At 40.8% G+C, this 23,534-nt stretch overlaps 2 protein-coding genes across 2 annotated transcripts in view; both read right to left on the bottom strand.

Annotated features, from left to right (window-relative positions):
• Positions 1-3,802: 3,802 nt before the first annotated feature.
• On the bottom strand, positions 3,803-6,661 carry LOC120427943 (zinc finger protein 14 homolog). The gene is made up of 6 exons (XM_039592888.2): positions 6,475-6,661; positions 6,243-6,387; positions 5,395-6,181; positions 4,912-5,334; positions 4,650-4,850; positions 3,803-4,585 (listed from the first exon to the last, which is right to left on the bottom strand). Exons 1-6 carry the CDS (start codon positions 6,598-6,600, stop codon positions 4,030-4,032), a joined length of 2,238 nt encoding a protein of 745 aa, XP_039448822.1. The 5' UTR covers positions 6,601-6,661; the 3' UTR covers positions 3,803-4,029.
• Positions 6,662-11,918: 5,257 nt separating this feature from the next.
• The window catches only part of LOC120427939 (glypican-6), a 37,839-nt gene continuing 26,223 nt past the window's right edge, over positions 11,919-23,534 (bottom strand). Inside the window, exons 2-8 of the mRNA XM_039592885.2 lie at positions 20,987-21,151; positions 15,611-15,845; positions 15,388-15,544; positions 14,892-15,158; positions 14,263-14,828; positions 14,019-14,188; positions 11,919-13,951 (exon numbers count right to left, since the gene is read on the bottom strand). Of these exons, the coding sequence (XP_039448819.1) occupies positions 13,587-13,951; positions 14,019-14,188; positions 14,263-14,828; positions 14,892-15,158; positions 15,388-15,544; positions 15,611-15,845; positions 20,987-21,151 (1,925 nt within the window). The 3' untranslated portion in view covers positions 11,919-13,586. The remainder of the gene's footprint in view (positions 13,952-14,018; positions 14,189-14,262; positions 14,829-14,891; positions 15,159-15,387; positions 15,545-15,610; positions 15,846-20,986; positions 21,152-23,534) is intronic.

Below are 23,534 nucleotides of genomic sequence, written 5' to 3'. Positions count from 1 at the left end.
TCATCTGCCCTATAAATTGCCCTAATTCAACCTAAGCTTTTTTGTTAACTCTATTTATTAACTATTGTTAATTTCTTACTTCATACATAAATATCTTTCTTTTACTATTGATTCTTCAAATAGTATATTTCTTTCACTGTCCATTGTTTTCAATCTTCACCCTTTTCTTTAAAAACTAGTTTTAACACAAATATTACTATTGTACTTTTGGTAAACTTTTATAACATGCTTAGGACCAAAAATTGTAACAAAACACCGCGACAAAAGAAATAGCAACATATAAACACGACTCAACACTAGGAAATACTTAAGGAGAAAACAATACACAGTAAAATAACAACTAGTTTTTGTTTTCAAACTAAAAATTAAACAGTTTTTGCTTTAATGAAAGTTGATAGGCACACTATAAATGGTTAGGCGCTTATACTTACATCAAACCCTACGTAATGTACCACCCCCGGCCGAGTTAAAATGCGTAACCGGAAAAGAAGGTGTGCATGCCTGGCACGAACACTCAAAGCGTGTTCTAGCGTGCTGCTCGTACTGACTCAGAGCAAGGGTGAGATGTAGGTGTAAGGGCAGTGCGTGTTCGTCGGGAACCTAGTGCATAAGATCGGTCAAGGCCCGTTCTTACACTGAAAATTGCGAATTGCGAATTGCGAATTTTGATCCCCACTTTAGGATACAAATACTGTGTTCAAAAAATTTTATAATTAAAACAATTTCATACGTTTCAATGTGAGTGAAACTAGTAAATATCGTCAAAATTTTCATCAAACATTTTTAGAAATATTAAAACAAGTTCAAGATTGACTTAGGTAGAATTCTGTAATAGTTGCAAAAATGTAAGTTTTCTTTATTAATTTGCAGTCATAATGACACTTTTATGAACTGACCCTCAAAAATACATTGCACTTCCTTCGGGATTCGAACTCATTACAGTTATATAACGAATCTTATTGACTACCAACTGATTCAGGCTGACAAAATGTGGAAATTGGAGGATCAAGTTTGTTGCAAATATTTCACAAAGCTTTCGTCGATCAACCCACCCCTCCAACATTATAAAAAAATTGGCTCAGAAATAAGGAGCAAAAATATATTTTCAAAAAACTTCAAAAATTAAAAAAAAAATGAAATGTAAGTGTAATCAGCTGAAATTTATTAAATATGCATTACATTGCATTAAGAATCAGTTGAGTTTATTAAAAAAATTAATTTAAGTGAATTTTTGATGAAATAAATAAATTTTTTCGCTAAATTTTTTTTTTGTCGAATCTTTTTTTTTGAAAATAATGATTGCAGTTTAACTATACGGAAGCTTAAAACATTTTCTAACATTTTTTTCCATTGAAATGTTGAAATTCTGGCTCTCAACGATTTTTCATTAGCCACACTTAATTTATAGATAAAAATACGCTTTTAGATGAATTGTTCAACAGGTAATGTCACCATTTTCGAAATATAAAAACAAAACTTTATTTATTTTTTTGAAAACACAAGTACATTCAGCTGAAAACGTTTTTTTCAAATACCTGAAACAATAAAATCAACGATACCAATAGAAAACCGTTATTATGTGGTTTCTATTATTTTGAATTTAAATTTTATTAAAATAGCAAATTAAATCTTTTAAATTAAAATAATGTAATTTATTTTTTTCAATAACCTTTTTTTTTAATTTGGCCCGCAAGCTCATTTGAGCTTCAAATTTGGCCCGGCCTCCAAAAACTTTGAGCACCCCTGGTCTAATCTCTTCGCGATTGTTGGCCCATTAGGGGGGAATCTCTGTACTTACCAAATGAAGCACTCCGGGTAGTTGTTTCTGCGTAGCATGTTTCGAAAAATATTAATGCTTTCCGACCGGTCTTTTAACTAACAAGAACATCAACCGAAAAAATCTGTTACGGTCCAGTCTGGAATATCTTTTGCGGTAACATGAACCTGCCGCTCTAATCGAGTCCGTCCCATATGTTAAAACAGCAAGCCGAGAAAAACGCATGTCAAAATTGTCCCGACCATAAGGCTACGTGTTAGAATTTTACGAAAAAGTGGATTTCTCCGGTTTTCTAGAACAATGTTCTAATTTTATTGGTTTTTCTGATAGTTTTTTTTTCATTATGCGAAATATTTTGAAAGGCGAAAATCATATATTATCATATATCAATCATTTACTCAAATATTTCCGTTCTTTTTTTTAATACAGTTATTTAAAAAAAATCTTTCAATTCACTTTATCATGAATTTTTGCGTATCACACTTTAATACAAATCACTTCTTCTTAAGCACATTTCCGGAGTAACAATTCAATAAGGCGTATCTGCGATTGTTCAAGTGACAGTTCACGTCAAGTAATAGAGGGATAGACTGCTTGTTTACAATTGCAGATCGCCCTATTGAACTGTAACTACGGATTTTATAGTAAAAGATTATTTCCTCTAAAGAGCAAAGTGATCACTCGAAATCCTGATCGTAGAGATTTCGGCTAGTAGCGTACTGGACTTCCAATTCTGAGGTCGTGTGTTCGAGACCCATACGCGTATGATAAAGATTCAGAATTAAAAATGCATAAACGTCATATTTTATTCCAGATCAACTGAACCATGTAAAAGGGCCAAAGCTCGGGCCAAAGATAATGCGTAAACAATCAATCCATCCTGTTAATATAACTGTAAAGATGAGATCGGAGTGAGAGTAAAAGAGGTGTTGTTGTGCTGGTAGACGCAGTCGAAAGAGACCGATTTTATTCAAGAATGTTCTGATGAAAACTCTAAGACGTTACGTCAACTGTTTGACGTAACGTTCGAGCAGGGCTGTACACCACAACTCGCCCTCCCTTTGGAAGATTACAATAACATTGTTATTTTAATCAAAACCTATAATTATACATGATTGCAAACTATTGAACTTTACGATAATGAACTTGCTAAGATAGATATATCTACTGGAAATATTCGATTTCCGCTTTTTGAAGAAATTCCGAAATCACTTTTAATGAGCATGTTCCCCGTATGTAGCATGTCGCGTTCCAGCAATTTGGCCTCGAATGCATGTCCCGATTCGAAACAAAATCCTGCCTTGATGTCCTCTGGGATTTCCCAAGGAACAACTCCTCGTAAGCTGTATCCAGCTATCGTTTTCAGCTCGGGGTTGCTCGGCTTCTTTACGCGAACTTTTGATGTGAAACCAATGTTTAGCTCCTTGTCCTTTGACACCAATTGCTCCAGCGTTGATTTAATCACGTAACACTTTACACACACCAATTTCTGATGACTGAATTCAGTTAAGGCTCTGGAAGGCATCATTCCCGATCAGCCATTTGGCGGCCATGTTTGTTTTAGAAAAACATTCAAATCTTGATTCAGAATGTTTCAATCAAAAAATGGGTTTCTGTGTGTTGTTTGCAGAAGCATTTTATATATAGTGATAATTTTTTCATTTTAATTTATTATTTGTGGACCCTGAATTCAGAACCATCATTGACAGTAATTGCCCCAAAAGTGAAAGACACCTTAAATTTATTGAAATCTGCACTACTGAAATTTTCAGTAAATGAAAACATGCTGAAATTTTAGCAAACTTTGACAGCTTCATACAAATTTTAACTGATGTTCAGCGAAAAACAAACTGAAAATTTCAGTAGTGCAATTTTCAGTAAATATTAACTGAAAACGAACATCAGAATTTGCGGTTTACCTTTACGACAAGAGAAAACAATAATTTGTGCATTAGTTGAATTGCGACTTTATTGTTTAATGCTACGTGTATGAAATAATGTATACTGTCAATTCTATCTTTTTTAATATTTTGGTAGGGGATAGTAGAGTGATGAGTTTTTCGACAATCGAACCACAACAGCTTTCATGTAAAGGATTTACGCAAAACATTCGGCAACTTGGATGGAGATACATATAACCATAACCTGCCGAAAATATAAAAAAGGAAAGAATCGACCATGACCATGTTTTACAAGTACTTGCTTTTGAAATATAATATGATGTTATAAGTTTTACACATTAACTCTTAACGTTAATTTCTCATCTCAATGACGGTCGCGATGCCCTGTTCAGGCCGGGCCTGAACCTCCTGCCATTCTTCCGGGTGGGCCTTCTTGCGGTGCTTGTATAGGTTGGAAATGTATCCAAATGTTTTGAAACAGAATGCACACTGATACAAACTCGTCCTGGTATGCGTGGTCATGTGTTCGGTCATCGTCAATCTCATGGAAAAGCCTTTTCCGCATACTTCGCATTTGAACGGTCGCGAGTCGATCGTGGCCGCGCAGGTATTTGTCCGGTGGCGAATCATGTGGAACTTGGTGCGGAACTGCTTGCCGCACATATTACAATTCACCGGATCCTCCTGGGAATGAATGACCTTCATGTGCTTGGCCAAACTGGCCCCTCTACGCATCTCTTTTCCACAAAGTTCACATTTTACCGGTTTCCGGAGCTCGACATCGTGTTCGCCCTTGTGCGATTCAAGGCCCGAGCGAGTCTTGAACATTTTGGGACACTGTTCGCACATGAACATCTCATCGGTGTGTGCCGACTTTCGATGGGCGCTGATGGCCTTCTTGCTGAATCTGGGGGATGAAATACGGGTTAAAATATGTCAGCGTTTATAATAGAGTTCAGTTGAATACTCACGACTTGTGGCAGATGTCACACGTAACGTCCTTAACGCCGTGCACGCGGTCAATGTGGTTCTTGAGGTTCTGCTCACATCGGAACATTTTTCCGCAGTGCTCACAACCATAATTCTTCTCGCTCTTTTCGGCCTGCTCTCGACCATGTGCTTTGACTTTGTGTCTCTCAAGAAATTGGAAAACTTCTCCGCAAATGTCGCATCTGAAGGAAAAAAAAAGGCAAGGTGGTAGATTGTGTAATTCGAAGGCAAATCAACACCTACCGGTAATTATCCGGATTCTCGTGCACGTCGACGTGAACCATCAACTGCTGGCGACACACGTTCTTCTTCGAGCAGAGGGGACACTTGAGATACGGCGTCTTGTTGTGCTCGCCCGACATGTGAACTTTCAGATCCCAGAAGTTTTGATACTCGACGCCGTCGTTCTTCTCCTGGTCGCAAATATCGCACGAGATTTTCTTGTAGAATGCAATAAGCTCGTCATCGCGTCCCTTTTCACGTCTCACGATGTGCAACTTTCGGCCGTGCAATCTCTCGTGCTTGGTCAGAGCCCGCTCCAACTCGAACCGCCGAGGACACTGCGTACAGGCGAACGGGAATTTCTCCTCCATTTCTGCCCGGTGAGCACGCATGTGCTTCTTGAGAGTGATCTTCTGATCGGTGACTTTGCCGCAAATCTTACATCTGGTTAGGAAAAATAAAAACAATTACTCTCATAGCTTATAATGCTTACTGTTGACCTACTTGTTCTTCTCCGGATCTTCATGCGTTTCCATGTGATTTACAAAGCCCCCAGGCGTGAAGCATTTGCGGTCACATTTGGGACACTTTAAATACGCCGGTTCACCGTGCAAATCCTTATAGTGAAGATTGGCGTGATGGAAGCGATCAAACTCGATCCGATCCGGACATAGATAGCACACAAACTCCGTGATGTACGAAAACAGACGTTCATCTCGGGACCGTTTTCCTCCCGATTTTCGCCTATCTCCGTCGTCGTCGTCGTAATCGGAATCGTCATCGCTGTCGCTTTCCTTCTTAATTTTCATCCTACGCTTATATTTCCGCTTCTTGACCACATCCTTCGAGCACTCTCCACCATCCGATGCGAACAAAGCGGACAAATCATCCAGCGGTTCCTGCTTGAGGGCGGCATTCTTCGGTGGCCTTCCACGGCGCTTTCCATTCTTCGTCAGAACCGGTTTCTTTACCTCTTTCACCTCTTCCTCGTAGTCATCGTCATCGTTGTCGTCGTCGAAATCGGCAGCCAGAAAGTCATCCGGATCAATTTCTTCCGGATCCGAGTCGGTCAGTTCCGTCTTGAATGTTGTCGGCTCATCATCGCTTGCCTTCACTCGTGTCGTGGGTATCGGAGATGAACGGAACTTCACGGACGGTTCCCCAATCTCACCTGCCGACGAATCGGCAACGTTTGTGGTTCCACTCGTGTCAGCAACCCGTGACGGTTCTCCGAATTCATCCTCATCCGGGGGTTCAAGCTTGACCTCATCAATCGGATGAAACTCGAATGCTGCAAAAAAATGCACCAAATCACCCCAGTTTCATACAATCCACTGAACCACCTAACTTACCCGGTTGGTTCGTGATCGGGATCGTCTTGGAGTCGGCATCGCCCGTCTCCAAGTGTAACTTCTCAAGCTTGCAGTAAAACAGATGGAAATCGTAAACATTCTTCCAACATTCGGCACAAACATAACACTGGTCCGAGCGCCTCAACTGCGGAAACAGGTCAAATTAATGTCGAAAAAACAAGAGCACTTTTCCGAGCCTGCCAATCGTCGGTGAAGCGGCAAAAATACTTACATCGAACCAAAGATGCTTCGAGATGATCGCGGAAATATTCACGGTCTGATTTTCGTCGCAGAATATGTCCAAAAACCATTTTGACTTTGTCGCGAAACACAACGCACAGCTTTCAGTTTTCACCATTTTAACTTAACTTTTTCCCATTCTCCATTTTTCACTGCAAATACCACACACGATGAAAAAAAGTACCTAGATTTAAATTTTATTCGATTTTTAACCTAAAATTTACGCAAAACAGTGCTTAATTTTCTGTGTTTTTTGTTTTTCGTGCACGAAGCACGATATCTGTCACATTTTGGCGTGTTGCAAACTTTATCGCTTTTGACTCGAGCGCTGAAAAATCTGTGTTGGCGCTGAAAAGTCTGTGGTAGTGTAACCAACAAGTTTGCAGCCAGTTTTACGCACATACGCCTTGGATTTAAGTGGATACGCACTTCGTAAGGAACCGCTCGAGGGAAATTTCAAATGGGAGGTAGCGAAAACAAGCTAAAGAGGGTGAGGAAAAGCTCTTCTTCCCCTAGTTCTGCTGTTCGTAAAGCTGCTTCTTGACCCGTTTACTTTGAAGCAGTGTAATGTATGTATGTATTAGAATGTAACAAAAATGACTTTTTGGCGGGCATTCAAGGGTTTGTTCCGGTGGGCATACTAAGCCCAAATCCAAAATATGAGCTTGATTGGACGTAACAGGAGCTGGCGCTCCGCCCTTCAATTTTAAATGGGATTCAACCCGTAAAAAAAGTTTTTTTCAAAAATGACACTTTTTGAGGCATTTTGGCCACCAATGCGTTTACCAAAAACATCACTGGCGTGTTGGCCAGATCTTTGCGCATCTTTTGGTATATATAACATTGACATTTGGAGCACCCTGGAGCTCGGTACAGGCCTTCAAAGTTTGGCATTTTTTCGAAAAATCGGCCCCGGCAAAAAAGATATGCGTCGCGCCTCGCGACGCCCTAGACGCCATTTGATTTTGCCGGGGCCGATTTTTCGAAAAAAAGCCAAACTTTGAAGGCCTGTACCGAGCTCCAGGGTGCTCCAAATGTCAATGTTATATATACCAAAAGATGCGCAAGGATCTGGCCAACACGCCAGTGATGTTTTTGGTAAACGCATTGGTGGCCAAAATGCCTCAAAAAGTGTCATTTTTGAAAAAATCTTTTTTTACGGGTTAAATCCCATTTAAAATTGAAGGGCGGAGCGCCAGCTCCTGTTACGTCCAATCAAGCTCATATTTTGGATTTGGGCTTAGTATGCCCACCGGAACAAACCCTTGAATGCCCACCAAAAAGTCATTTTTGTTACACTCTAGTATGTATGTATGATTTCCATACCCGGAGTCAACTTGGTCCTGGAATCGAATGTGAGCGCTAGGTGAACAATTCGATCATCCATTGCAGAGAAACCTCTTTTTAAGCGGTGGCGTTACGCTTTTGACGTAGAATACGTCTTACTCAAAGGTTCTGGGGTGCCATTCAAAAACCCGGGCCGAAGGCCCTGGAATACTGCGTCATTCGATTCGAAAATTATTCAGCAATTTGCTATTCAATTTTCAATGTTGGAAAAATAGTTTAACTATTGAAACAACTCAATGTTTTAAAATGTTTTTAAAATGCAGAGATTTTGCAAGCAAAATGAGCGCTTCCCACTCACGGACGGGAATGTCAAGTACCTATTTTGAGGGGAAAATCACCCGAGCACCGCGGCCGACACCGGTCGGTAGCGAAAACGCGCTTCAGAGCCCATTCTATCATTCACGTCTCAGACGTCGGACCGGCAGCAGCAGCAGGAAAGCTCGGCCCAGAGCAGCAGCAACAGGAAAGAAAGGGACCAGAACTGCAAAAGAAGCGCGCATCGCCTTCTCGTTATCCAGTTGCCTCTCGATGTCCAGACCGTTTGGATCTTCTGAGGAAGGGTGTGAGGTGAGGACTTCCCAACTTTTCGGAGTTGCGCTCATCCCCCGTCCCTCACCCCAGCCAGTGGCGAGTCTGCGAAGGCGCCATCCAGTTGCCACTGGAAGGCTAAACCTGGGTTGTCAAACAAGCAGGAAGGGGGTGAGGATTTAGGAGTTGTCCTTACTTCCCGTCGCCCGTCCCGCCCGAGACGAGGCAGCGAAATTTAATAATTACCGTGGTGATTATTGCATTCAATCGTAATATTTCGATCGTAATTTCCAAGGTAATTTCTCTACTCACGATCGAGATTTTTCGATCGTAATATTACGATCGTAATTTGTCGATGGTAAGTCGTAATTTGTCGATAGTAGATTGAGATCATTTGATTGTGATTTCTCGATCTACCATTGACAATTTTCGACTAACGATCGAGAAAATCTCGATACGTGTTTTAAAAAAATCAGGTATTAAAAATTTATTTTTTTTAAAAATATCAAGAGTTTCAAAATTTAAACATTTTCAAAATTTAAAAAATTTAAAAGATTTAAAAAATTTAAAATTAAAAAATTAAAAATTATAAAATTTTTAAAAATTCAAAAATTTCATAGACTTAAAAATTTACAAAATATCAAAAATTATAAAAAATACAAAAAATTCAAATTTTTTTGAAATTTCATAAATTTTAAAAATTTAACAAAAAATTTAGAAAAAATATAAAAATATAAAAATTTTAAAAAATAAAAAAAATTAAACTTAAAAAATTTAAAAACAATTTAAAATTGAAATTTTTCTTTAGACTTTTGAAACTTTTGAACAACTTTCCTTACTAGGGATAACTGCTAAAGTATACAAATAAAGGGACTAAAAACTAAACTTCAAACTTAAAAGCAAAATTTCAACCTTTGCCCGCAGTTAGACAGTCAAGAGAGTTTTCCCTTCTGTAAATAAGACAAAATTCTACATCAAAGGGAAATTTTACCTTTGGCAACAGTACTGCTAGACCAGAGAGTTTTCCCTTCTTTTCAACTAAATTCAACTTTAAAGAAAAACTTATACTTTTGCCAGAAGCAATGACTTTTTGAAATTTCTAATTTTTTGAAATTTTTGAATTTCTGAATTTTTTAAAATTTCTTTTTTTTTTGAATTTTTTTAAAAACTTTAAAATTTAAAAAAAAAATGTTTTTTTTTGAAATTTTTAAAACTTTTGAAATTTTTAATTTAAAAAAAATGAAATTTTTAAGATTTTTTGAAATTTTTAAAATTCCTAAAATTTTTTAAAATTTTGATTTTTTTTTAAATTTTTGAAATTGAAATTCCGTTTATATAAAAAATATTCAAAAAATGGTATTATAAACTACGATCGTAATTTCTCGATGGTAAATCGTAATTTGTCGATGGTAGATCGTTTTCGATGGTAAGTCGTAATCTTACTATCGAGAAATCTCGATCGTGAGTCGAGAAATTACGATCGAATGCAATATTCATCATTCATAACGTACAATTTGAATTTCAGGAACAAATTTTGGTCTTCGGGGGCGATGGACTGCACAGCTTTTTGAGGCTGCTCTCGCCCCCAACCCCTCTGCCCCCCCCCCCCCCCTCGTTCTGGTACCAAACATTCATTCGGTTCGCGAAAAAATCGTTTTTAGTTCTTCTCTTTCCTTCCTCTATTCGATGTTGTTGATTTACCAACACATTCAAAGTATGTTCACATGGCAGCTGCGCATTAGATTTGCTTTCTCTTTCTAGTAAAAGTCAACTCATTTGGAATTCAATTCGAATCGTACCGTAAACTGGGGTCAATCGGGACACATGGGAAGAATTGGGACAGCAGTTTTAACAATGTTGGAGCACAATATTGTGATTTTTCCGGTTGGTTTCGGTTAGAACAGACTCAGACCAACAAAATGTGTACATCCATTTCCAAATTTAAAAGCTTTAAGTGCTCTAAAAACTGCTGTCCCTATTCAGACTGTAGTCCCGATTCGCCCCAGATTACGGTATACGAATTCCGTTTCAACAACCGGTACGTACAGTTTACTGGTACGATTGAGTTTACTAGTCTAAGAGTGTGTAAGTTCTGTTTGTCGGGGGTATTCACGATCTTATTCCGTGAAAGTATTTCAAGCATCTAGCTAATTCTTCAAAATAAAGATATGGAAAACTTTATGTCTACATACACTCAAGCCCCGATGGTTTGACACCAACTGTTGTCAAACGAACGGGGTCATTTTTTAGTTTGACACCCTTTTTACACGGAGTTCACACACACTACCAAACGTTTGTTTTGATAGTGTGCGTGAGCGCCGTGTAAAAAGTGACAGTTCGTCACTTTTTAGTTTGACTTTGACCAACCAACGAGGTACAAACTAAAAAAGTGTCAAACGAAAAAGTGACCAACCGGGGGTTGAGTGTATCAAAACTTTACGTAGTCTACGCCATTCCGGTTATATCTGTGACATAACTACTTTGACTTTTTGTTCCGTCGATTTCTCTAAAACCATATAATATTTTTGCAAGCTTCGTAAGAAATTTTGTAGATCTGAACAAAACCTACAAATTGCTTTTACAAGATTGCAAAAATGTTGCGTCATTCCAGATAAATCGGCAAACGAGCATAATTTACGTTTACTTCGGAGCAGGGTAAATAATAACCCTTAAAAATGCACAATCTTATGTGCACTTAGAATTGTATATTGTATAACGCTCATTTTTGTATTTTTAATCAAATAGGGCACCAAGCCATTTCGTTTAGTTTAGCGTACAAGAAAATTTGGCAATTACCGACTTGAGAAACATTTCCAACATGACGTTTGAACATTATTTTTTTTTTAGATAGTGTTAGCCTGCCTCTTGGCGTGCTTTAAATCAAGAAATTAGCCAAAAATCCATTTTTCAACCAATTATTGACCTCTAAAAGCATTAGTTAAAAGAAGAACTCTAAACATTTTAGGGTTGGAAGTTTGATTTGTTTTATGTGGCTTTGCCAATGTTTAAAAAAATGTCAATTTTGTCAGCGGTCAACTTTGGCTGTGTGTTTTTTTACTAATATTTCTTATATTTTATGTGCCTGGACCGTGGTGTAGGGGTAAGCGTGGTTGCCTCTCACCCAGTCGGCCTGGGTTCGATCCCAGAAGGTCCCGGTGACAAATTTTGAGACGAGATTTGTCTGATCACGCCTTCCGTCGGACGGGAAGTAAATGTTGGCCCCGGACTAACCTGATGGTTAGATCATTAGCTCAGTCTAGGTGTAGGAGTCATCTCCCTGGGTCCTATCTCGGTGGAGTCGCTGGTAGGCAGTTGGACTTACAATCCAAAAGTCGTCAGTTCGAATCCCTGGGTTGATGGAAGCTAAGGTGTAAAAAGAGGTTTGCAATTGCCTCAACAATCAAGCCTTCGGACACTTAGTTTCGAGTAGGAATCTCGCAATCGAGAACGCCAAGGCAACGCTTTAGAGCGAATAATTTGATTTTAATTTTTTTTATATATTTTATGTATGCATATGTAAAAATGTGACAATGTGATATTCGAAAAAAAAATGGTTCGAGATTTATTATAAATTGGATTATATTTTACATACCTAATCGCATATACAATATTCATATACTGGAACCATCTCAGCGATAAGTTACAGATTTACAAAGGTTCATTCTATCTCACTGTTGGACATTTTCGTATAGCTTTAAATCGCTGGACCTAAGAGGCTTTACCCCTTTTTGTATGCTTTTATTCTTGGGAAGGTACATTTAATACATTCTGCTACAATTCGGGATTACTGTGGTAGGAAGCGCTATTTAATTTTATCATCGAACATGTTATCCGATGATGCGTACTAGCCGTTCTCTGCTGCCATTTGTTTCGACTACCTCAACAAATATTGCCCTAAATGCACAGGATACGCTCGCTTATACTGGGATACTGGTTGTGTTGTGCGCATTTCCACATCATCGCATGTTTCTTACGTTACTAAAACCCCTGTATTTAATACACCTTCGCCTTCCCTCCGCATCTTGTCAAACTGATCAACGATTTACTATCCCTCTCTCAACGTAAATGCAGCAACGTGTATGAGATTTGAGTAGACTTTTATAGAAGGAGCGCGGCAGTAGATTAGTTTTGCGGTTTTCGAAATAAATTTTCGCTTCGGTGATATATCTAGCGCTAGTTATACATAAATTTCGTCTACATAAATTAAAATATATTGCCATTGCTGAGAGGGTTAATAAATAATACTAGTTTTCTTCGCTTTTTTTTGTTCTCTTACTTTTGTTACATCACCGTTTCTCCATATAAGTACTATCTAATTTCTTAAAACCAAATATATACAGGATCGTTAACTGTACGTAAAGCGTTATTTGTGGCTGTTGGCAAATCATGAGTTTCCAGGGCAGTCAGGTTAGACTTAAAAAAATAACGTATAGATTATGAGTTTAAAATTGTTCACTATTGAAACTGAAATAAAATTACATAAGATAAGTTGGGAAACAGTTTCTGCAATATACACGAAGGAAGATGGTACTATCTATTTGTAATTTGACTAGAGTTGTGATAAGGCCTAAATATATAATATTATGAAATCGCATTTCTCCCAAACTTCCTTCGCATTTAAGTAGATGATAACTGTTAATACAATGAATTTTAAGTAGGAATGGCGATTTTTGTAAATGCTAGAAAATGCTTGCCATGTAACGTAAACTTTTGTTAGTGGATGGAGGTAAGTTACCCTGGCACAAAGTATCTGTACTCTAATGAAAAAATATGATTGAGTTATTTGTTTTAATTATCGGGACGCCTACATACAGTTAGAGTGGTTTGTTAGTGGAATCCATACAATGAGATTAAAATAAAATAGACGCAGATAAGCAGTCGTGTGTTTCTATCTAGTTTCAATCTCATTGCAAGATTATTTTGAAATCTAAGAAGCTATCAGAGGTCGGTTACGTATCCAAGGTTGACTGCATAAATTTTCTAGCTGTCCAACGTAATCTTCATCACATATCAACGCGTACAGCACATGTTTTGGGAATTTAAAAAAAAACGCTACCTATAAATATATGCACATCTTTCGGTTTTCTTCAAGTGCGTTTTCCATACGCGTCACATTCTGCAGGATCTAATCTCACATTCTGGCTATCATACATTTTTAAAAGGGTCGGTATAAACTAGATACTAATACAGATAAAAATATACACAATACACAGCTAGGGTTTGATCAAATCACAGCAAATCAGCAAACAGTCCGCCGAACCACGCCATCACCAGCGGCAAGAAGAACTGAAGCAACGCTCTTGTTATCGACATTGGGGGCACTCGTGAGCTACCGCTTCCCGTGGTGCTCGAGGTTCCACTACTGCTGCCGCCGGCACCGCTCACCACCACGGTGACCGTTTTGTGACTGGTGGAGTCAAATTCAACACTTCCGCCGCTACTACTGCTGCCGCCACTCTTGCCCTCCGCTCCCGAGCCAGTCGGCGAGTCGGGAACAGTTGGTTCGTCCACCCACGGACCCAACCCGGAGCCGGTGTCGTCATCTTCGTCGAAACCGCTTCCGCCTCCGGAACCACTGCCGTCGTAACTGTCCTCTGCAAGAGATAATATGGAATGTTTTAGACCGGTGACAAAACAAGTGTGGTGGGCTTGAGATTCTACCTTGATCGGACCATTCGACATCGTGGCCATTGTAGGCATTTCTCAGCTGGCTTATCGCTGTACGCAACGTGTAAAGCTGCTGTTGCACGATGGCGCTTTGTCGGGTGTTGGCTGCCCGGTTTGGGAACTCTGGGTTCTTTTCCGTTTCCGATGCGATCACGTGCAGATATCTGTTGAAGAAGGAAAGAAGGGTTATAACACCTGCTTAAGGCTGATGGAGCAACAGCTGTGGGCAAGCAATTACCTATCGACGGTGTTTCCATTCCAGCAGTTGCCATCGCTGGCGGGAGGTGCTGCCACTTCTTCGTTGTTACACAACATGTACGGCAGGTTGGACCAGAATCGTTTCGAGTCTTTGACTCGCTGGCGAATGTCTTTCACTAGCTTATCGATTGGCTCACGATTGCCATCCTCGTCGTCCGTTTGCTTTCGGTTGTTCTTGCGTCTATTGCTTCGATTGGTGTTGGCGTTGCCGCCGGTTTGGGCCTGGTTTGGCGGGCTGTTGTTGTTGGTGAACTGGATTTCTCCGTTGGAGAATTGGACCGGTTCGTACTTTAGTTCGCGACTAGACGAATCCTGTGCTGATCGCTTCGTTATCTGTTGCTTTTCGTTCTGGACGTGTTCGTCGTCGAGGATGAAAATATCACTGTCATCCTGCGAGGAGCGCTGCGCCGCATTGTCTACGTTGCGTCGGTTTCGCAACAGTTCCGGTTCGATGAGGGGGACCAAATTGGTTGCCCTCCGTCGGCGACCTAGCGCTGGCTTGCCGCAACCTTGAAACACGCGGTTGGAAATGTCCTGGCCAGTTTCCTGCAAGGTGAAAGTGAAGCAATTAGCATTGCGGATTTTATGTTAGGGAGTTTCAAATCATACCTGAAAGTTCATGATGGCTTCGGAGATCTTGATGTTGATTGGCTCGACCACCATCACGATGTTGAACGGACCCAGCAATCGATCGGACACGCGTTCCATCGTCGCCACAAACGAGTCCCATTCGGCATCTAGCTCCAGGTAATTCTGCAGACAACCCTTCATCACGTTTACACAGTACGCCGAGCATGGTTTCTCCAGGAAGCCTGCACAAGTGTTGCATGTGCTCATTTTTGTCAATGCTGCTGTGCATTCAGCTGTTAGCCGTACCTGCAGGCGAAACGAAAAAGGGAAAAATGCAAATAAGATGATGCTTTTTATTTGCTGTTTTAGACAATGAGCTCCTTTCACGTTTATAATATAGTCAGCTTTCGAGAAAAGAACATAATTTAACACGCCCGTGAGAGCAATTACGTGAACTCTTGTTTGCTCGGGCGCGGTAAGGAGCTTTTGTTTGGACTTAAGGAAGTAAACTGTGTGTGTGTGTGCGTGTACTTACGTTAACCATGTTCTTGGCGACATCAGCAGCCGAGTTGAGCGCCTGGGCAAATGTGCGTGTCGCGACAAACGATCGCTTGATCTGCACCGACAGCTTGTCGGGAACATCTCCGAATGGTTTCAACTCCTTCATGTGCTCACTAACGCAACCGAGGTACCTGTGCAAGCAGACGAATGCAAATTAGAAACGATTCTCGCGAGAACTCCTCATCGAATGCACTTACTTAGTGTTGAACGTGTACTGCGAGTTTAGTACGGTGAACATCTTTTGGTAGAGCACGTTGAAGAACGAATCCATTGCTTCACCGAGATCCACCTTGCCGTTGGCGTAGTATCGCTCCAGTTCGGTGAAAAGATCGGAAAACACGTACGCGTTCTGTTCGTAGATTGTGCCGTACGTCCGCTTGAACATGGCGTGAAATTCAGCCTTCGATTCTGTGAGCAGCTGTTTGAAAAAATCTGGAATGAAAAGCAAAAAACATTTCAAGCTTTAGTATTTGTACCACTAACAAATGAATATGTTAAATCAAGTCTTAAAGCAGATTAACGCTGACCGCACATTCACACCGAACAAAAAAAAAGGAACGACTTGCTAACTGGTCTTTGCGCCGCAGCATTCCTTTCGTTGTCGATCGCTGATTTTTAATCATACGCAAAAGTAAACATTTTCTCCTCTGTTTCCTTTCAGTACAAATTTAGATAAACACACAAGATAAGAAAGAGAGAAGGAAACCCTGACGAACCAATATTCACATAATTTGCATGGAATCGATTTGTGAGCCGAACCTCTTCCATTTGATTCTCCGCCCGCTGTTTGTTCGAGATCCAAACACACACTCGCACGCTCTTTCTCGCAGTCTCATAAATTTGTATATATTTCATTTTGATAATTGAAATAATATGCTAATTTCCCTAATATTGACAAACGATGAGCGCACGTAGCAAGTTGATTCCTCAGTCTGTCTGTTGGACTGTTGGACCAGCCGGCAGGAGAACCACAACTTGCCGGGATGTCATCTGCCTCCCCCCTTTCAACCCCCGTCAACCTTTTGCATCTCTCCACAACGTCCATTCGTATGGCCATCCGCGAAGGCATGCGTGCGGGCCGCAGATCTCGCCACAGAAGAAGAACACAGTCTGTCAGACAGATCGCGTGACGATCATCTTAGCGGCGCTCGAGCGGTGTGGTGCCACCGACACCACCGCACTACGATCAGGCGAATTCCGACATGTAGAGGTATGAGATGAAAGCATCATCTTATTATTCAGCCAAATTAGCATACGAACGACCGGTTCTGACAGAGGGATTGGGGCGGGGGAAATAAGGATCCGTTCCATTCGTTGGTGGGATCGCCATCATCCTGTCGCAGCGTCCAGCGAGACTAATGATGACATCATACTAAATCTCCTGCCAGTCATGGCTGTAACATGAGTTTTGAACTGTCTAAACAATGCTTGTTGTTGAAATCTTAATCGAATACTGCTGCTCATATATTAATAATATTTGCAAAGAAAGTCTGTCTCCTTTAGGTCCAATGATATCATCATAAATGATTTGATGACCTCAACTATGCTCGAACTATCCCGATCCAAAAGATCTGAACCAACTTAAAAAAAATGTTTTCTTCAGAACCGATAGTTCCCGAGACGGTTTCAGCTCAACCAGAACAGCACTAAACGTCTGGTTGCTCCTACACGTTTTTCTTTCCAGAAGACATTTTGGAGGTGCTGAAATCATCGCACCGAAATGGAGACAAAAGCGATATAATTGGGAATTGATTGAAATTTATTCCGAAAAATTTAAATGATTTTCGCAGCCGGTGGTTGATGTTGTGGGTTTGCGACGGCCACTGACCGATCAAAGTTGCGGCGCGACGCAGAGACGGCGAAGAGAGCGTGTAAATGGTGGCTTATTTGGCTGATTTATCTATGTCTCTGTTTGGCTTTGACTGGTGCCGCAGCTGCTGTTGCGCACTGCGCTGTCGTGAATAGGAATTTAGCGTTTTTTTTTTGTTTTCTCGTTCAGAGCCAAAATCGCCAGAATAAGTCATTAATGAGACAAAATTGATACATCATTTTTAAAACAGACAGCAACCAGTATTGTATTCGCGCTGGAGAGATTAATTTGCGTGGTTGGCTAATGTCCACGGCGAATCACGCCATTTTTAATTAAAACTGATACGTATCTTTCTGTCTCCCCTTCAGAACGGTACTAGAATCACTTGATTCAAAGGCGTCAAGTGGATCATCACTGATACGATCAGTGGAAGCGTCAATTGAATGGGGGGGAGCGAATCGTAGAAGAGAAAACACGATCCTCTTGAAGGCGGATCGTCTTACAGTGCACTCATTATGATGCGAGATTTGAGAGGTTTTATTGAATGAAAAGTGATTAAAAGTATCTCACCCAGAAAAAGTGTATCGAATTGTTATGAAGAAATGTTCGAAAAGTGGATCCATTTCAACAATTTTCAATTTCTATCCTTGTATTTAAATATCTTAGCTCATTTAAGTATGGCAATACAACGCGTAAATCGCTTCATCTTTTGCATGCTAATGAAAACGGCTGCGTTGACCATGCTGATCACGTGGTGCTTCTTCAGATGATGGCCTGACCAGTCTGCATCCGTCCACATAGAAATTCGTGTTAGTGGGGGTGACGTTGCAGAAAATGTTTATGTGTGGAGATGGTGACGGTCGCATATTTATGATTTATGCAACATCCACCAAGCTAATATTTCATAAATGACAAGTGCACTTAATTCTCCGTTAAAAAAACGGCAACTTGGTGCGAGGTACCACCACCATCAGCATTCACACACTTGATAAAAAGGCAACTTTTGATAACCGGATCAGTCGACCAGTGTAACGGGAGCAGGGCACGGAGACAGTCTCGTTGCCGCGTGTATGAAAAGTTGGCAAACCGCCTTCTTCTGGCCCAGGCATTTCGCGTTGGTTGGTCTGGTTTGGTTGGCTGGCCACTTGGCGAGAAGGAGCGAAAATTAAATGTGGAATTTATTATCGATACTCGTTGGGGTCGTTAAAATATCCATCTGGCGTCGCGCGGTGATCCTCCCCAGGTAGATGGGTGGGACGCAACGATGATGTGCACATGTAAATGAAGCTGCATCATCATAAAGATTGGTTGATGTAAAATGGGACAGAAATGATTTTGCATGGGTTTAATGGCATCTTTTTTCTATCAAACCTAATTAGGCGATTTAAAAAAAAGATTTTCACAGTTGAGTCGAAATCGACTTTGATTGAAAGTTTCAAATTCGTTTCAATGAAAATATTTAATCATAGATTTAGCTAGAAGGCATAAAATGTGAAAATTCAAGATTACAGCAAATGCATCTGACCTGAATTAAAATATATGCCATAAAGAGTTACAGTCACTACTTTCCCCTCCAGCAATCTAGTAACAACATCCGTATAAAACTGTACAGAATAACAAATGATGCCACTTGATATACCTCAACGGTACCCGCGAGTAGACGATGAGTCATGCCCCGCCAGAGATTTGATTCGTCCGCCGAAAATTAACTCGTTAATCTAAACAGTGCACGACCGCGCCAGGCCAAGCCAACCCAAAGGAGGTGAAAGCTCATCCCGTTTCCAGTCGTAAAAAAAGAAGCGTAACTACATTATAGTCAGTGTGTGTACGTATATACTGTGCATACCGCAGCAGCCAACCAGACGAAAATGCATTAGCTTCAATGTAGGTAAGTGAAATAGTTCTCCACGTGCATTAACAGATTAATCTCTGACCAACGCATATGCATATATGCTAGGCAGGGCACGTCCATTGGGAGAGTATTTTTAGGAATCTTCCTCCAGGTCCGGACTCCAACCCAACACAGGTCACCATGGTAGGAGAGAAAGAGACAGAGTATCATCGTTCATCAAGTTCAACTACTATCTCAGGCAGTTTAAATACAAATAAATTAAATTTAACGATGAAACTTACTTTATAGCTTCCACACATCCCTATTTTTATCGTCTCCCCATCTCCGCTCTTCACTACTTTTCCTTATTTATGTGATTTTTTTCGACTTGACTTTTTCTTTGGCCGAATATCGGGAGATACGCCGAAAAATGGGTTCTTCCTGTGCGCGCTCGTACCCTTTTCTCCCACGAATAACTCAGCTAAAACAAATTTTTAGTCCGTCCAGCCAGATAGACAGAGTGTGGAGCTGTGCAACCGAACGCCACTATGCAATACCGTTGTGTTTTATGTTTTTCTAGACTTTTTATTTCGTGGTTTATTATTTGTTTAATAATATGTTGCGTAAATAAAGAGCTCGCCCTGTGTACCTCGAGGAGAGGTTAGCGCAGAGATAATGTTGGTATGTGCCAGAGACGCTACACGCTTCTAAATCAATACATGCGGTCGCACCGGGGGTTAAGGGTAAACATACTTTCGTCAACTGAGCCGAGCCGTGGACCGGGGTGGTCTGCTGGGTGGCAAGGTTTGATCCACCTAAAAGTGTCCATAGAAACTTTGACTTATCGAAAGTGTGCCTCTACGGCAATGGCCACCTCGAATCAATTCCAGAGTTTTTTTTTAAAGGTCCTATAAGCTATTGTCTTTCATATGTTTAAAGGACCTATTAAAAAAAAACTTGAATTGCTAATACATGCAACTCAATAAGATGAACTGTTTGAATGAATGAATGCATTTGAGAATCAATCTGAACAATTCCCTTCGTTGCACGGTAGGCACTTGAATGTTTTAAGAATAAAAAAACAGTCTTCTACTTTAGGAACTTTTCAGAGTAAAACCAACACAGCAATACTTTTCAAACGATAAAAAGACAAAAAATGTGTAACCACCAAAATGCAGCCGGAATCCCGTAGGGTTAGTTTTACGTGGCATGAAGAAGCTCAGTGAGCGGAAGCAAACCGGTATGAGGGCAATTGCTTTACCGATCCAGCGGCAAATTGGAACCACTTCATAGGTAGATGAAACCAATGAAGCAATGATTGGTTATTAAGTCTTAACATCGTTCTCAACTCGTTATGCTATGTGAGTTATAAACCTCAAAAATAGCATCCAGTAATTCATGTCAACATAAATTAGGCATTCAACTTCATCAGCTTCCTCCCCGCCGACGAGTTTGTCTGACACGTGATACTTTTTTCATCGCACGCAACTACCTTGCGGGATTGCTCTCTCTACGAGGTGGCTTTTTTTTATCGCTCACATTTTCAACGCTTGAAGAGCAAATAAAATAGCACCTCCTACTCCTTCTGGTACGGTGGCGGCGCGGTACGGTGGGACCGGGGTTGTGTCCACCACCGGGGCTTTGAGGTGCCGTCGTCAAAGCCCATCAGGATGGCTCCTAAGCAAAAGTATAATTTTAGATGACATTAACTGTGGCGGACGTTTGTTGGCATGCTAAATTGGGAATCCCATACAGGTCCTCATATTCTTGTCAACTCCGCGCGCCCGATCGTTATCGGTCCCGTGCGCACTCTAGGGGCCGTGTCTTGTCCAACATGACACATGACATACAAATGGAGAGAGAGCGCGAGCGAGCGAGTCACCAACGCAGAGTTATACATATTCATCGCGGCGTCGTTGTTATTGTACTCACCATTGAACTTCTGCGCCCGGCTGCCCAGAACCGCGGACAGCTTCGTGATTGAGTCTTTGGTGTTCCGCTCCAGCAGAGTTTTCGCATGGACCGCCAGCTTGTTCTCGACGGTATGCGTACAGCAGGTGCCTCCGGGTGGCACTTCACAGTATCGCAGTGGTTTATCTGGAAGAGAAGAAAAAGTACGATTAAGAGTTGAATATCTCACTTATGTGTGTCTGTCCACAGAAATTCTTTCTTCCCACCACACGAAAACTAAAACGTATCTATTCCCGTTGAGAGCCTTTCCATTGGTCTCCAAAAACCATTCCGGCCGGGCAGTGTCCGGCTTCATCCAAAATCCATCAGCAGCGTGTTCAAGCGGAGCGACAAACCGAAAAAGGGAAGGTCGAAATACATAATACATAGGCGTTAAACAGCCACAAATCTTCGTTGGACACGCTTCGTGTGCGGGTTGGCTCTTTCAATGAGCGTTTATTACGATTTATTGTTAAATTCACAGGAAAAACTGCGTTTAGTCAATAATTATCACGCTATGAAACGGCACAAATTTCAACACAGCTGTAATTTCTCCTCCTTCTCCTGTTGCTGCTGCCGTGTAGAGCACTGTGTATAATCTGTGTGAGTGGCCACCACCGGAGGAGGTGCCCTGGCCAAACCTTTGCGATGCTCGGATTCCGCACAGAAGCGCGTATTCATATGTGTAATTGCTTTTGTCGTTATTGCACTCTTCATAATATGCCGATACGCTGCTGGTGCTAAATACCACGTGCTGTGAATCAAATTGAAATGTTCCTACTGTTAGATCGACTTTGCGCTACAGTTTGTACTCAAGTTGTTGCTCAAGTGCAAAATGGTAATGATTTTGCCACCTGGCGCTTCCCAAATGAATTGATGATGGTGTTCAACCCTTTGGAATGTTTTTCTTTTACTGTGTTCTCAATAGTTTGGCGATTTGCTTAGCATTCATCAAACAATTAAAAGCACGGTATAACGATATTTTACATTGATTGATGAGTCAATTTTATTCGGCAAACTGTTGCTCAATCACCTCCATATCAAAAAAACTAATACGACCATAACGCAAATACCAACAAATGACAGCTTAGGTCGAATGAAGACGCATCGTACACAGAAAAAAAAAATGATGGTAATATTCATCAGGAAATGGTGACAGATTTTGTGTAAAAAAATGATTAATTTTACCCCAGAAAATGATGAATTCACATCAGTTTTTGATGAATTTTCATCAGGTTCACATTTTTAAACATTTTTTATGTAATACATTAGTTGTTCAGTAACTGGGCGTTGTTTAACCGGGCGCTCGATAACTGGGCCGTAGCCCAGTTAAAAAGCAGACAAACGTCAAAAAACCAAAACAAACCAAAATGACCGAGGGGTTAATGGATGCAAAAATCATATTCAATAAATTAAAAAAACTTTTTTCACAAACTTTTGTTTAATTTCAATTTACAATTAAAGAAATATGAAAAGTAAGTTTTAGTTGAGTAACTTTTATTTTTATATTTCATCTGGAAAATATTATGCATCGGTGGTCCCCTCGTTATTTTTTGTTCAGCCCAGTTAACGAGCAGCATTCGGTGACTGGGCTACGTTCTCAACCCAGTTACCGAACAACTACTGTGTTAAAAAAGAGGTTATATTCAACCTACCAAATTTTCAACATTCCAAAATTCAACTTTTTTTTCCTGTGTAGCTGAGCTGTTGATCTACTTTAATGTTATCGAAAAGTCTAAGCATCAGGCTAAATTCCTCGAGTACCATTCAAATGGAGTCTATCAATGTACCTTTCAGGATCCTTTGGGATTAGGTATTTTTGTACCACCCTAGCCTAGCTGTGATACGATCTCGATGCCCATCATTTCCGCCCAGATTGCGATGACTAATATCGAAACAATTTAGCCGAAAATGTATACCATCGGCTACAATAAAAATGATTGTGCGCCGAGAAGGATCGGCCTCGGCCGGTAGGCTCTCCTCGGGAGCAACAAGCCCAACACCCGAACGAGAGTGGAAGAATTCAATGAAAAGGTAGACACGGCAAATCAACCGACAAAGCTCTGATAAATGCTGCCTCTGTTGCAGGCTTGCTGGCCTCTCCTTCCTTTGTCGCTTTCGGCACACCGATGTTTTCGGGATATGTGTGAGATCCTTAGCGCACACGATGTGTGAGAAAATCAAGGTAAGAAAAAACCCTGGACCTGAGACTCATCATCCGGGGATCACCCACCGTGTTTCGGGGTTTCGGCGGAATTTTAAAGGGGCTTTTTGGTGAAAATCGAAGAATGTTGCTGCCACCTTTTTTCAAACTGCAAAAGTAACAGAGCTCTCCATCTCAACGTGTATAGAGCGCAATTAAAGATCGGCCTAGGCCGCGCGTGAGATTGCTCGTATCTAAAACGCTTCCCGAAAATCCGACAGACATTGAAAGCGACAGACATTAACCAAATGCGTGAGAACCATCCGCGAGAAACCGTCAACAACTGTAAAACGTGGACCATTACAAAACCGGACAATAACGCGCCCA

Source organism: Culex pipiens, chromosome 3 (genome assembly GCF_016801865.2).
Source record: "Culex pipiens pallens isolate TS chromosome 3, TS_CPP_V2, whole genome shotgun sequence".
Lineage (NCBI taxonomy): Eukaryota > Metazoa > Arthropoda > Insecta > Diptera > Culicidae > Culex > Culex pipiens.
The sequence above is the reverse complement of the archived record's forward strand: the minus strand, read 5'-3'. Positions and strand labels throughout refer to the sequence as shown.